The sequence below is a fragment of the Gymnoscopelus microlampas genome (assembly GCF_963454915.1).
Source record: "Gymnoscopelus microlampas genome assembly, chromosome: 17".
Classification (NCBI taxonomy): domain Eukaryota; kingdom Metazoa; phylum Chordata; class Actinopteri; order Myctophiformes; family Myctophidae; genus Gymnoscopelus; species Gymnoscopelus microlampas.
Genome location: NC_139954.1, coordinates 17,713,465 through 17,729,270, shown reverse-complemented (window position 1 = coordinate 17,729,270; position 15,806 = coordinate 17,713,465). Strand labels below are relative to the sequence as shown.

The window sequence follows — 15,806 nt, the reverse complement described above, 5'->3', positions numbered from 1 at the left end:
ACATGTTGAGCTCATTCATGCTACCCAGAATATTCACTCCAAAGACTATTTGAGTGACCCCACGTCCTATCTTCTTGTTCCACCCTGTCAAGCCACACGGTCAGCTTTTCACATAGGACAATGTCTCATAGTCTAATTGGCAGATTCCAGGAAAAAACATCAGACTTTGGTGACCCCATGACATTTTCCGTAGTGCCACCCTATGCTTTTTAGACTACCAGTAGTCTTGTTTTGTATGACTCTTCTGATGTGTGCTAGACTCTCACTTGGCAGAACTTTTGTTTACATTGGTCGATCTCTGTCTCTCTCAGGCCCTCCTGCCTGCGCGGTTTCCTCTCCTGAGTGTTCCCTCTGTCGAGGAAACACTCACATCCTTCCTCACTCTTGCTTTCAATCTCCACGGTGCTGGTGTCTGAGCTGCCTTTTCCCTGAGGTGAGTTTTAGTTCTTCTATTTTCAGAAATTCTGTAAGTGCCTTTGTGAAAGAAGTGTTACTTGAACTGATTTGTATTTAAACTCTGACTTGACTGACAGATCTGATCTGAATGTCTTTCAGTGTTTTTGATGTTTTCAGAGTTTTATTTTAATTCCTACCACACAAAAACACACTTCCTATTTTAGACCACTACATACACACACACACACACCAATATTGTTGTCACACAGTTTTTTAGGCTTTCTGTAAAGTAAAAGTCCTTCGACAGAACATGTTGTGACCCACTATGGGTCCCAACCCATTGTTTGAGAAACACTGCTCCAGAATACGCAACTGTCCTCTACACTGCTACTAAACAAATCATCAACATTAAGCCTTGTCATCTGAATTAAAACCTTTTTGCATCTATGCTGAACATACTGTAGATTTTCTATGTCACTGTTGGACTATGTTCAACATGTGCAGTGTTCAGTGTGTATTACTATAGACGTGGAAGTGTGATCAGCGAGTGAGGAGTGCTGAGTTGACTTGTGTGACCATGAGTAAGGAAATTTAGTAGTACAGGACCTGAGTCACCTTTATGTTAACTGGTCTACATGCAGGAGTAGACTAGGGTTTTTCAGACAACCGAAAGAATAGGCGTTACATTCAGTTATTAACAGTTATTATTCGTTCAACTGTTGATAGACTATAGCCATATATATTTATTGATAGACTGTTAGCCATACAGTATTGATAGACTAATAGCCATATACTGTAGTTACGTTTGTAACTGGTGGTCTAGGGGCACAATAACATAATATCCAGTGAAAATGAGTGGAGGAAAACTGATGGGTAAAGTGAATGATGATAAATGGTGAGTGCCAAATCAAAATACACAACAGAATCAAAACTCACTACATAAACAAAATAAATGTATCTATAGTAAAACCTACAGGGGGTGGCACTCACACCTAACCTAGTGTTTAACATAAAATAACTACATGTCAATGCACTGAATGGGACATTATCACATTTAATCAGACTATTGATTGATCTAATAGGTGAGATACCGATTACCGACCTACCGACGGGGCTCAGTAGGTGTTTTGTCGTTATTCTGTGGGTTGATGAAAGTTGGGGCAAACGCTCACCCCAAAACATGATTCACGATTCTGTGCCTATCTGTACATAACTCGGACGGCGCTGAGCGCGGACGGCACAAGCGAACTTCGCAACGTTCGGACACATCTGTTGTTGCAAATATTAGCCTTCAAACCCAAACATCTGCCGCCTATGCAATGCATACATTGCTGTGTACGGCTCCAACTTTTAGTGCAATAACTATTTCACCATGTTATCAACTCTACAGATCTATGTATGAAAATGGTTTCACCCTGTGTGAAATAGGTTTAGTTGCATAAAGCTGTGCTCCACACAGCTTTATGGGGAACCTTCACCCCCAGTCCCTACCCTTTTGTTTTTTCTTTCACATTCCTTTTTGAGCTCAGTGTTACATAACTTCCCATAATCAGAGCTGGCTGAACTGCTTGCTTTGCTGTTTAACCCTCATGCAGTAGTATAAAGTAACTAAGTACATTTACTCAAGTACTGTACTTAAGCACAATTTTGAGGTACTTTACTGGAGTATTTCCAATTGTCTGTACTTTTACCTCTATTCCACTACATCTCAGATATAGGCAAATATTGTACTTTTACTCCACTACAATTTAAAAAAAACTTGTTATCATTACGTTATAAAACATACATGAACCACTTTAGCCATATTTCGAACCTAGGCTATTTGAAAATAGCATATCTACAGGCTCATGCGACGCGTTGTGAGCTTGTAGATCTGCTATTTTTAAACATTTTAGTACTTTTACTTTTGGTACTTTAAGTACATTTTGATACCGATACTTTTGTACTTTTACTTAAGTACATTTTTAATTCCGGACTTTTACTTATAACAGAGTACTTCTACATTGCAGTATTGATACTTTTACTTGTAGAACCTTCTCACCATCCATCACAATTCAAAGGCTGAGCTGATAGCTAGCTGGCATCAAGTCTCCTCAACAGGGTTAGGGTCAGGCTACAGTATCTGAAATAATGATTATTGAGTATTCAGTTATGTCACTCAGAGTTGAGTTCCATCATCTATATTAAAATAGTCCCACATGTCCCCCCCCCCCCCCACATCACAAAATGCTAAAATTGCTTAACCCTCCATAGCCAATTGTATCTCATTTTGATTCATTCATATCTCAGATCTATAGCTAATCTCAGATCTCACTATACAAACCAACCTCACACACACACACACACACACACACACACACACACACACACACACACACACACACACACACACACACACACACACACACACACACACACACACACACACACACACACACACACACACACACACACACACACACGTTGTTCATTTGGTTGGCAGAGCATACAGTGTCATCCACTCAAATGTCTCTATAGCATCATTCCTCTGCCTCTATATCTCCTATCTTTAAATGATTATTCTGCCTTGTTGCTGAATCACGGTTGGTGTTTGCGTGTTCAGAATGACTCATATACCGGATGTCAGCGTAATGTCAAATCACTGCAAGGACACCTTCACATCAAATCAGCGTACAGTAGTTGCTTTTCACCTTCAGAGCATACTGTTCTTCTGTCACAGCTGCAATGGTAACTTTACCAACTTTTAGTATGTAGCCTACTACTGAAAATAATTTAATGAATGTGTCTGGTGAAGTCTTTTCTGGTTCCAAAAGCCCACTATTGTTAAAATGTATGCAATTGTGGTACTGCAGGTGTTGTTTGTAATGTGTCTGTCAAACTGGCATACAGTATGCTATCTTTGCATTGGAGATTTGTTTAGATTCTTCCTCTGATCAGTGTTGAGGTTTTACAGCCTTGTACTTGAGGCCTCTTTACTATGCCATTTCACAACAGCTACCCTAAAACAGATGGACAAAGTTCATCTGACTGAACTGATCTTTTAGCAAACACATCTCCTCATCGCATAATGGACACAGACTGAAACATCCACTGTCCTCTGGTAGATTCATGTAGTGTCAGCAAACATTGCACAAATGTGTTCCCTTTTTAAAGTCCTATTTCCCCATAGCTGGTATCCGTTTTCTGATAGCATGTCAGCATTTTTGGTGAGAAAGCCTTGGATTTAGGGTTTCAGCAATGACATTGAGTCAGTTCACTTTAAATCTTTTTAATCCTAAAACATGAAGAACATGTGACAAAAAAAGTCACAAGTTCAAGTCCCCTGGACCACCCCTTAAATTCCCCTGAGCAGCCCTCAAGAAACGTACGCCTAATTATCTGCTCTGTTTAAACGTATCAGTTGATAGTACATCAGTGTGCATGGTAAAACAAAGCACAGACTATATGGAACCTGTGAGTGCAGGTTGACAGGTGCTGAACCCGCTGTGTCGCCCTTCAGTCAAAAATACAATCAGGAATGGAGAGAGAATACCTGAAAAACCCTTCCCTCCCTCAAGTGACTCAGCTTGTTCAGTTGAACTCTGACTCCGAAACGTCACTCCCACGTCTCAGCCCGTACCAGAGCCTGGAAAATCTACTTCCCACGCTCTCCTCACTGTGCCTGGGCCTGTCCCTGGGAGTTACTACTGTATTGCTGATTCCAAACCTCTGACAACAACATCCATACTGTCAGGGCGGAAATACTTGTGCATGTCAGTTTAAACTTTGTCTCTCAATGATATATTAGAAGATATCAATATTTTTTACTTGACAAAAATAATACACAATCTTAACATTTTCATGATCCTCACCCTAAAGCAGGGGTCTTCAACAGGTGGTCCGGGACCCCTAGGGGGTCCTCAGAGCTACTACAGGGGGTCCGCCAAATCTTTGTGTGATAGGATGGTCTGTTTTACTTCAACCACTTGAACCCTAGCATCCCTTTTCTGAGGAGAACTTTAGCCAAAAATAGCAGATCTACAAGCTCACAACGGCTCGCGCTGCGAGCCGTTGTGAGCTTGTAGATCGGCTATTTTTTGGCAAAGCAGTGTTTGGTGTAGAGGGAAAAAAGAGCAGACAAAGTAAACAAAAAATGTTGAATCTGAAACACAATTTTATAGAGGGGGTCCCGGCTTCATCTCTCTCTCAGCTAGGGGGTCCTTGGCCTGAAAACGTTGAAGACCCCTGCCCTAAAGTCTTCTTGTTGTGGCGTAGAGACTTGAAACTAGATCATTTTAATGGTACACACTCCTCATCTCGATTTCCATTGTATTTGATTGCAACTGCGTTCTGGTAAAGGTCTCTACTGTTTATAACAGTAGCTCACCACAGAAACCCTAACTAGATAAGCTATCTATACCATCTACCCTATATAGAATAATGAATGAAAAGAAGATTAACATGATACATCCTATGGTTAGAGTACTGTAATGTGTTATTGACATGCTGTGGTAGCCATTACCAAAATGTAGTGTAAGTAAAAGCCCATGTATTAAAAATTGGCATTCAAATATACGTACAGAACCTGAGTAAATCTACTTTCACCACTGCATGCAACATACCGTTTCTGATAAGAAATTAAGTCAGAACTGTACAGTTTAGGGACAGGGGTGACGGAAAAACATTGGATCACAACCACAACAAGTCCAGTCATCCCCTCACTTTCCTCAGAACTTGACGGTGATCATTCATCAATTTACCAGCAACGCTGGGTGGGAGTGTCCAGTAGGATTACGTCAGTGTGGTTCCCTGTAGGGCCTCAATCCAGTTATGCTGCATGTGGTTAGTGGGAGTTCGGGATTACTTCAGAAATGGAGGAATGAATGCATGTTATGTGGCCTGTTAACTGCATTTCTGGACAGTAAGCAGTATCTTGTCAGGTAGGGGCCAGACACCTACCGTGGCTTTTTTTTAGGCCTATACCTTGTCATGTCATGTTATTGTTTACCTGTTGGTCTTTCACTAAGCTGTCAGTCATTTATACTAATTGTTTACTTACGTAAATGTATGTTGTAATGACTGTGTTTGTTTACCTGTCTGTCTTTCAGTCATGGGCGTGAGTCAGATACTGGCAGCTGTCCTCTTTCTCCTGTGTCTGGTTGGAGGCTCCTCAGCTTTAGGCGGTGAGTATTGTACTCAAATCAGGAGAATGGAGAAAGAGACAAAAATACAGGGAAAGAGACAGACCAAGTGTAGGCTATACATAATTTAATAATGTAGCCTAGTTTTATTATTGTGTGCATGTGTCTAGAATTCTACAATAGTTTGGTTGATGATGAAGCATCAAGAAAGACGTTGCTATTAAATATAAATATTTGAACCAAGTTCTGTATATATTTGAAAATATAAACCAACATTTTGTTTCAGCTTGTGTTGCCTCCAAAAGCTAGAAGCACAGAGCAGCTCCACAGTGACCCCTTGTGGGCATCAGACTGCAGTGTTTAGCCAATGCCTTCTGTTCTCGTCTCTTGCTCTGATGTTGTGACAAATGCATGCCTGACCCATTTTCATGACGAAATACTGTACCATAAAACAACAGAGCAAAATTCAAATTCAAATGGACGATAAATACACGGACCCTCCTCTCTAGACCTTTCTGGTTTAAATACAGTTTAGAGAATTGCATTTTCTTTGTGTTCCTATTTTCTTCAGAGAACTGTACTGACTACAAGCTACAGTTTGAACGGGTGTTTTCCGTCCCTGGGGATGTGGCCATGCTGAACAGCACACTAGTATCCCCAGGTGTCTTCAACTTCCGAGTCGTCCCCTATAATGTCACCTGGTACCACTTGCTATCGGGCAGAGAACTGGGCAACGAGACTGGACGCATTCTGGTGCGCGTGGAGACACTCTGGTTCCTCAATGTGACCCTGGAGGATGCTGGAGACTATGTGTGCATTGTCAGGTACAGTTTCATTCTGGAGCAAGGGTGTCTGTATATTGCACAATTTATACTCTGTTGTACAATGGTGTTGCATGCCTAAAATAGCAGATCTACAGCTCACTAATTATTGGAAATGAGTAAATTGGGGAGAAGACGCACACACACACACACACACACACACACACACACACACACACACACACACACACACACACACACACACACACACACACACACACACACACAGAGAGAGACAATTTTAAAATAATATTCTTCTGCATTATGCTCGGATAACGTTTTAATATCAGCACATATGTAGATTGATACCGATATATCTGTCATAGGCCAATATATCAGTCTAACTCTATAAAATAATAAAAAATGTCAACTTCTAAGACCAGTGTATTTGATAAACATACCAACTATTAAGGCATCACTGAAAGTCGCAGAACATTAATTCTTTCTCTTTTGTTTTTCAACAGCACTCCGTCTCAGTGCTACAGACAGGACACAAAGCTGGTCGTAGACAAGCCTGTCCCTGGAAAGTGCGGCAGACCGCTGATTACTGACCAAACACTTACCAATGAAGTCAACGACATCTTGTCCTGCCCTCTGAAAGCCATCATAGAGAAACTGGAGAGTTACTCGCTTGATTACTCCCTCAAATGGTACAAGGTGAGTTATGGCAAGATGATGAAAGGCTGACATTTGCATTTTAGACAATTAGCTGACACAACTGAACCGACTCAGTGCCATTGACAGGGGTTTAGTTACACCTTTACTTACACCTTTTTTTCCCCCAGATATTTTTTTTTGCTTTTATTATCTCTATCAATTCTCTATCAAAGTAATCTATCAATTTTGCCTTTATTGATAGATTACAGTAGGCTGACAGGAAATGGCGAGAGAGATGGGGGGGTGACACGCAGCAAAGGTCGCCGGGATCGGGAGTCGAACCCACGACATGCTGTCAGGCTGGCATTGCAGCCTAAGGTGCCTGGACCGCCACGCTGCGGCCCCAGGCACACTGTAGACTTTTCGATGTAGGAATTCAACCTTTGACCTTTCTCTTCTGCGAGGGTCACTCTAGTAACCACTAGACTACTTGGCTGTTGTGTGTAACGTACACTGTACATTTTGTACAACATATAAAAACACATTCGTCCAGTGTAAAATGCAAACAAGACTAACAAGACTTTTAGTTTATAATTATAAACAAAACATCATGCAGCGGTCAGGAGAAGAGGACATATGGTAACACTTTTCATGTTTGTGATACCCACTATAAAGTTAGACACCTTTACTTATGACATAAAGTCATAATATCCCCGCTTGCGGCAGGCTTTTTTTGCCCCAATCTGCAGCACAAAATGTAAAAGTGGTCTTTAAAATGAAATCTCAGCCATTCCAATGCAACCAAAAGGACTCCACAGAGAGGTTCATCGGTTGGCTACCAATATAAAGTAAGTGTGTGTGTGTGTGTGTGTGTGTGTGTGTGTGTGTGTGTGTGTGTGTGTGTGTGTGTGTGTGTGTGTGTGTGTGTGTGTGTGTGTGTGTGTGTGTGTGTGTGTGTGTGTGTGTGTGTGTGTGTTAACTAAAACTAAAAATAACTAAAAGTGCAGTAGAACCTTTACCAGACCATAGTGAAGTCTGTGGGTTTCAGATACCACATAGCCTTTATAAAAGTGAAGCTCACAACGTGTCTTTTAATTTCATGCAAGTTTGCCCTTTTCACTACTGGCTTACATGAACAAAATACCCAAATGGGTCCATTTGGTTTCATTAATGTCTTTTCTAATTCAAGTATTCAATGAAAAATGAAAAAGAGCAGATCTACAAGCACACAAGGCGGCGACGCGTTGTGAGCTTGTAGATCTGCTATTTTAATGAAGCATGAAACACGCTGATTTTAGCGTCAGTTTTGATGCTAAAAGCATCATCAATCTTGGAATGGTTTGCATCATTTTAATCACAAGGCCCGTACCTTTAAAATGGTATATAGATTGACAATGTAGGTGACACACACGCAAGTGTAAATGTGTTTGTTTGGGAAAAAAACGCTTGTTTCGGCGCTTGTTTTTCATTCACACACACACACACACACACACACACACACGACCTCGTGTTCTGTAAAGTTGCTTGTAAATATTGGTAGTTGCTTTTTATTTGTTATTATTTTGTTGTGAGCTTGTAGATCGGCTATTTCCAAATAGTCTATTTTCAAATAGCCGATGCATATAGGTTTAAAGTGCTCATGTAGCCTAATAGTCACTTAAATATTTGGGCTTGTTTTCATTGACCTGGTTGCTTATTTCTCTCTCAAAAATCTGGCAACCGTGTCTTTGTTTAGACCAACGAAGAAGAAAATGCGGAAGTGATGGTTTTTTCCCGTGTAAAAGACAGTATTATGTTGCGAAAATATAAAGACATTACAGCACCATAATAACATGGTTAATACATTTTATTTTGGGATGTACAATGCATGAAAATTACGGGTGTAATAACGCGACTTGCGTCGAGAACTAATGGAGAGCGGACATGACCGCGTTTGGCTAAAAACTGTTAGTTAGTTGCTGTTACTATTAGCCAAAATCGGCTAGCGCTGGAAGGAATCCACTTCACATTAACACATTTATATCATATTTACATGCCGAGTTAAGCTCTGACATTTAAGTCATATGTAGCCTGATATTACCAGATTGCTATAGTGGGTTTAGAATATTTTAGACGATTTTTTTCATTTGCTCATTGCTCATTTCAGCTCTTCTGGAAAATCAGCCAGCCCGAGAAGACTGTCTTCATGGGCAGTCAGAGGCGTGTCTAGTCCCATAGCTTGGGAGGACGAGGCCGTTCAGAGTATGGGAAAGTATCCCATTGGCTTAAACGACAGCCAATCACGCAAAAAAGTGTCGAATACATGTCGGAAATATGTTGCGTTGTACTCAGTGTGAAAATAGACCCGCAGCTCTGCAAGCGGGTAAAAATGACTTAGGCCATTAGTTTAGCAAGGCGACGAATATGCTATTACAACCAATTACAATTTGATTTGTTAATCGCTTGTGTGTCATTTTCAGAACTGTACAGCCATAAAAGATGGAGATGGCAAGTTCACCCACCGTGATGTGACCATGCTCAAGCTGAAAACAGTGGAACCGCAGGACAGTGACAACTACACGTGCACTCTGACCTTTAACCTCACAGGGTTTGCAGTTTCCATCTCAGAGACAATTTTTGCCTCGGTTAAAGGTGAGCAAAAGTCCGCCCCTCGAATTGGAGGTGAGAAGGCTCATTTTGTAGGACTACTGTATGTTGCACATGTGTCAAGCAGGACATATGTACGCGTACACATACAATACTGATCTGAGAACACACTTAATTAGTAATTCAAAGTGCTTTTACACAAGACATTAAATGAATTAAGACAAAATGCAAAATAAATACATAATTAAACATAATTCAAGTTAAGATAATAGACAATAGAAAATATATTTTTTTAGGCAGCGACAAACAAAAAAGTATTCAGCTTTGACACCTACAGTTTCCTGAGAATTTGTTCCAATATGTGGTAGATACAAATGTCTCCATGTCTGGTTTTGGCTCTAGGGACAGAATAGAAAGCAGAGCTGTCTCAGGCGACCTGAGATGTCTGGATGGTTCATAATGTAGCAGAAGATCAGAAATGATTTTTTTTTGCCCTAAACCATTCATTGTTATTGTGTGTATCTTATTGAAAGAAAAATCACCATAAGATCATAGGAGATAAGATGAGATAAGACTAATTATGTAGTTCTAAAGTCATACGAGCCACTATGCCATCTCCCTCCATATAGTCCACACAAATTAAACAATGTCAAATCAATCATATTTGCTCTTTTACTTTCAGAGGAGTATGAACTACCTCCCGAAATCCATGAGCCATCCAGTTCCAGTGAGGTTATCAAGGCCCAATGGGGTGAGTAAAAACATAAAACATCAAAAATAGAAATAGATACAAAATAAAACATAAAAGCAACAATTGTTGTATCGTGCAATGGAAAATGCACAATGTAACTTCCACCATGCATGTTAGGAATATTTATGTGTGTGTGTGTGTGTGTGTGTGTGTGTGTGTGTGTGTGTGTGTGTGTTTGTCTAGGCTTCAGCTTCACTAAGCGATGTCGGGTGTTTGTGCCTTGTGTGGGGAGGTCCTATGTGGAGGTTTATTGGTTTTTCAGCGAAAACAAAAATGGCTACGCTCAAGTCTCTGAAGAACCTTCTGACCGCATTTACATGGAATCACAAAGGTTTGTAGTATAGTACTGTGACTTTCACATCACTTTATTCTCCTTTTTGAGGGGCGCATACAGTGGCCCATTCACTTTGCATTTTAGAAACAAGACATAGGTTATTTTTGTTGTCCCTCCATATTAAAGCCTCTCTTGTTCACAATGCTCTTCTCTCCTACATTAGTTCAACCAGAGAAGAAAGTCCAAGGAAAGGTGTGTGGTTGGAGTGCCTGTTGAAGTTCTCTCACCTGACAGAGCAGGATTTCTACAAGAACTACACCTGCATGGCCTACAGTGACAGAGGCGTTTACCATAGTCAATTCACTCTGCTGCCAGCAGGTACAAACCAGCAGTGGGTACAGTGGTGTACTGTATTTGATAGCACATAGCAGCGTGCACTGTAAAAAAAACAAAAAACAAATGCAAGAAGAGAGTTTGTACCTATTTGTAGCTATTAATTGTGAGTGACTGAGCAGTCAACACGATGAGGAAACAGAAGTAGTTGTATGAAGACAGAACAGAATGGCAGAATTAATTAGCAGATCAGTTGAATTTTTTTCACACCCGTACATCTGGTCAATCACAGTGGAATGCGGGCGGGTATTTCGGTTTGTACTTTTCGGAAGGTTACAGAAAAAATCTTGGACGCCCCCACCCCAATTTTGCCATTTGAAGGGGGATGCAGATTGCAGGCACTATCCTACTTTCCTAACGGCTGTTCTGAGGAAGCGTGCAGGGGAAGGCCATCATGACTGTTTTAAATTCTCTGACCACTAACATCCTTTTCTTGTGGAACTTGGTGACTGACACTGTATGGCCCATGTGTATGTTTTAATTCCACTCACTCAGATCCCAACATACTTCTGCCCATTGGATTGGTGCTGGGAGGTGTCACTGTTCTCTTCATCAGCAGTGTTGTCTTCTACTATATTTTCAAGATCGACATCGTGCTGTGGTTCAGAAGGGCTTTTCCTGTTTTCTACAAGAACACGGGTAAGATTTCACAGTGCTATGTAATCAAAATAAAGTGCTTGCGTGCCCACACACACAAAGACACACAAAGACGGCACGCGCGCACGCACGCACGCACGCACGCACGCACGCACGCACGCACATGACATTGACAGGACTGAGTACACAGTACAGTTGCTCACATTGCAACTGAATCTTCTAACCTTGATTTTGATGCGGTCAAACACATCCAAATCCTGATACATATAATCGCTCAGGGCTAACGTGTCGTATTGTACTTTTCATTATACATTATGTTTATCATATTCTGTGTTCTCTGTTAGAGTACGATGGTAAACGCTACGACGCCTACATAGCGTACCCACGGTGCTTTGGGACTGGAGCCAGTGGAGATGTGGAGATGTTTGCTCTCCACACACTACCTCAAGTGTTGGAGAGGACCTGTGGCTACAAGCTTTTTATAGCCGGCCGTGACGGCCTGCCTGGACAAGGTACAATATCTTATGGAGTCATGATGACGGAAGTGAACAAACGTATAACTGAATGAACTAATTATCAGCTATTATGTCAGCTACTAGTGTGTTCCCAAACAAAGTATTTCTGGTTGTAAGTATCTCCTCTATTTCTGTCCTTTCCATCTCCAGCTATTGTGGACTCGGTGGAGGAAAACATCCAGGCCAGTCGCTGCCTCCTCCTGCTCTACACCCCCTCCACCTTCAACAGCAGTGACACCAGTGACAATAACAATCAGTGTAACAGTAGTGACGATAAATGTAACACGGCTGACAGCAAGAGCCCTACATGTCAAAGCACAGGCAGTTATAGGAGCAACAACCATTGTAACAGCAGTGACCTCAAATGTAACACCAAAGACAGCAGCAGCCACAAGGGCCACAGCAACAGCGGCAGTGATCATAGCAGTTACCACAACATAAACATCAGTGACGACTGTACCATTTCAGATTCCTACAACGATGAAGACATTCCAGGGCCTGGCCAGCAGTTTGAGCACGACATCGCCATGTACAGAGCACTGATGGAGGGATCCCTGAAGGTAAATATGGTCTGTCTGTCTGTCTGTCTGTCTGTCCATCTGTCTTTTTATCTCTCTATCACAGTACAATTAATTTAATTCAACACAGCTCGAAATCAGATCAGCATTGCTCACTGTGCATAATTTCCTGTTTCCTTCCCTTGTTTTCTCATTCTGCAGGTGGTCTTGGTGGAGATGGAAGAGGTCAGCCCGGCCCAGCTGGCTCTCTTCCCAGAGTCGGTGCGCCACCTGCGGAAGAAACAGGGCGCTGTGTGCTGGTGGAAGAACCAGAAGACTTCGAGAGGCTGGGGAGCATGTTGGCAGGAGAGAATGGGAGGTGATGAGGAGAAAGGGGGACTCGATGCTTCATCCTTGCCTCTGTCACCGTCCTCCAGATTTTGGAAGGAGATTAGGTACCACATGCCTGTGAGGGGTAAAAGGGCAGTGCGTCCAGAGAATATGTCGCTGTTGGCCTTGTGATGGGGTCATAATAATATGAACTGATGAACAGTACTGTACAAGTCTTTACCATGAAAATGAATGTTATGTCTATGGCTAAGGTTATTTCAGCTTAGCCTCGCATAGCCAGACTATATCACTGCGTGGATATGAGTCTGGTGCTTCTAGGAGGATGTTTTTTTTCCAAGGGGGCGGGATCAAAACAATGGCTCTCGACGCAATTGGTTAGACCTACAACCAACTACCAATTACAGTCTCCCATATTTGAATACTGGGCCCTGATTGGTCACCCCAGACTTCGAGAGCAGGAAATCGATTCACAACGGAGCGGTGCCAGACCCAAATCGCAGAGGCGGTGCCAGACCCAAATCGCAGAGGCGGTGCCAGACCCAAATCGCAGAGGGCAATTTTTTTTTTGCACTGGCAGATTCGTCTGGTCCCAGGCTAGTTTCAGCTGACAGCAGCTGTTTTCCAGCCAAACATTTGATTGGGATTGAACCCTCTTGGACACAAATAGATGAAGATGGGGGGATGTGTCAGTGACAGAGGAGAAAGGGGAAGAATGACTTGCTCAAGGGCAAAACTGAGGAAATTCACATCTGACCACAGTGTAATGCCTGGTTTTGTTGGTGGTGGAATTTGAACCAGTAACCTTTTAGTCGTATGTAGACTACACTGGAATGAAATGGATTCGGAAATGAAAGATTAATCAATCAGTGAACAACTGTAATGTAAATCTGTGAAATGACTTGTAAATATGTAGAATAATTATTTTTTTTATCACACAGCCGATAACATGACAAACCTCAACATTGTGTGGGTTATTTTGTTGTAGACATTCTTTTTTTTATGTTTGGGCAATCGTTTGTATATTTTGAAACTTGCTGGTGAATTGTACCTGTACTTCTTCAACAACAAAAATGGAAGTAAGGAACATGTATGTAACAAAGTGCAATGCATTATTGTAACAAGTGCAGTGTTGTAAAAATGAGTCATTGAGCACCTTTTATCCTTGTAGCTACTGCAGTAGCCCTACTCTTTTACATCAAACACTTCACATCACTTGATGTGAACTTATACGTACGTATGTGGTCAAGAAGTTCTCAGAACCGAGAGCAAGCGAGATGGTGGGAGATGGATAGATAGATGGTTCCTGTGGGTGAGAGTGGGCAGGCACATTCTGTGTGCATGCTTGAGGTGTGTGTTGTACAGTTCTTAACTGAACTGCTCCTGAACTGGGTGGTAGGCTAAATCAGGGGATTCCCGCCGAGGTGGTTTCACAACAGGGGACAGCCCAGGTGGTTTCACAACACCATTGCACTCACATTTTAATTTAAGCATATTGTAAGCCGCATGGTAGAATTTGAACTCAGATAGTGTACAAATACTGTAGAACCAAATGGTTACGGGTCCATTGGTTCTATTTGTACACAGAACACTGAGTGCAATACCAGTGGCGTCCCCAGGAATTACATTTAGGGCAGGCGAGATTTTCTTTTGGCCGTTTTCAAGATGTTATGCAGGCCAAAACATCTTGAAAACGGCCACTTTCGCCGGTTTTCGATCTCTGGAACGGAAGGTGCAATCTGCTCAGTTCAAAGCTTGTTGGATGCGTGACTTTGAGGACATTAAGCACGCTATGACCTTTTCGGGTTATTTGGGTTTTCTAGGGGAGGCGACCACGAAGGGTTAATCCGGCCCTGATGGTGGGCCAAATAATTGGCAAAACATTACGATTTTAATAATATAACATTCATATTTATTTAAAATTTATTTTTTATAAAATAAAATTATCATTAAAATAAACATGCTCTGACACGGCAGCATTTCGGCTGTTCTGAGATACAGTAGGTAGGCCTGATGGGTGGGGCGCGGACACTAGAGATTTTAGGTGGGCCCTTTTTCAGCAAATGTTAAGATCCTGAGTGACTTATGAGTGCAAAAATATAATAACTTTATTATTAGGCCAGCAGCATTACAAACAGCCAACCAGCAAGAACGTTTCCATTTTACATTCTGAGCAACTTACAAATAGTGAAGAAATGAATATGTTTAACCACTTAAACCTTTGACCGTAGTCCCTCAGGGCTCTATACTAGGCCCCTCACTCTACACTAAATATATTTGCCGAAAATAGCTGATCACCAAGGTCACAACACGTTGCATTGCAATGCGTAGATCTGCTATTCTGTTCGCCCCCAGTAAAGGGACAAGTGGTTAAATTCATGCAAGAGTGCAAGAGTCAATGGCTGTCACAGTACGTTGACAACCTTCAATGTTTCCCCTATATGTATTAAGCAGTGGCGGGCCGCCACCCCTTAAATCCGACCGCCACAGTATGATTTTGTTCTGTAAAAAGAAAAAAAAAGAATACAGAAAAAAATATATAATGCTCAAATTCTCTCAGGCAGGATGCCATCTGTGCCATCACTAGTTGTTGATGTGTGACTGACTGATTTGTATACTTTTGTCTATACTTTTGTCTAATAAAAGTATATTTTCATAAATCTGGAGACAATTCACATGTAAACTGTACAGATTATTACTGTGCACATGTACTATATAAGATATGACTTCGTGTTTGAGCATAAATATGCATTTTGAGAAGCCATTTTTTTTGCATTCCTCCCCCACACCTTCAGCTTCTGGCTAGGGGAAACAATGACCTTTCACCGACCTTAATCTTCAGATGATCTGAGTATCGAAAAATTTCTGAAAAGAACCAAAAGCATTGCCTCGTTAATGAAGTCACTGATAC

At 41.6% G+C, this 15,806-nt stretch overlaps 1 protein-coding gene across 2 annotated transcripts; it reads left to right on the top strand.

Annotated features, from left to right (window-relative positions):
- The first annotated feature begins 328 nt into the window (after positions 1-328).
- Positions 329-15,554, top strand: LOC311064971 (interleukin-1 receptor type 1-like). Of its 2 annotated transcripts, none has more exons than XM_084085061.1 (12): positions 329-433; positions 5,484-5,558; positions 6,088-6,340; positions 6,802-6,994; positions 9,394-9,565; positions 10,203-10,271; positions 10,455-10,602; positions 10,769-10,923; positions 11,434-11,577; positions 11,880-12,047; positions 12,201-12,610; positions 12,770-15,554. In XM_084085061.1, the coding sequence occupies exons 2-12, from the start codon at positions 5,486-5,488 to the stop codon at positions 13,067-13,069; spliced, it is 2,085 nt and encodes a 694-aa protein (XP_083941187.1). In that variant the 5' UTR covers positions 329-433; positions 5,484-5,485; the 3' UTR covers positions 13,070-15,554. The 2 variants fall into 2 exon arrangements, with proteins under 2 accessions (XP_083941187.1, XP_083941188.1); XM_084085062.1 differs by lacking the exon at positions 329-433 and adding an exon at positions 5,214-5,315.
- Positions 15,555-15,806: the final 252 nt, after the last annotated feature.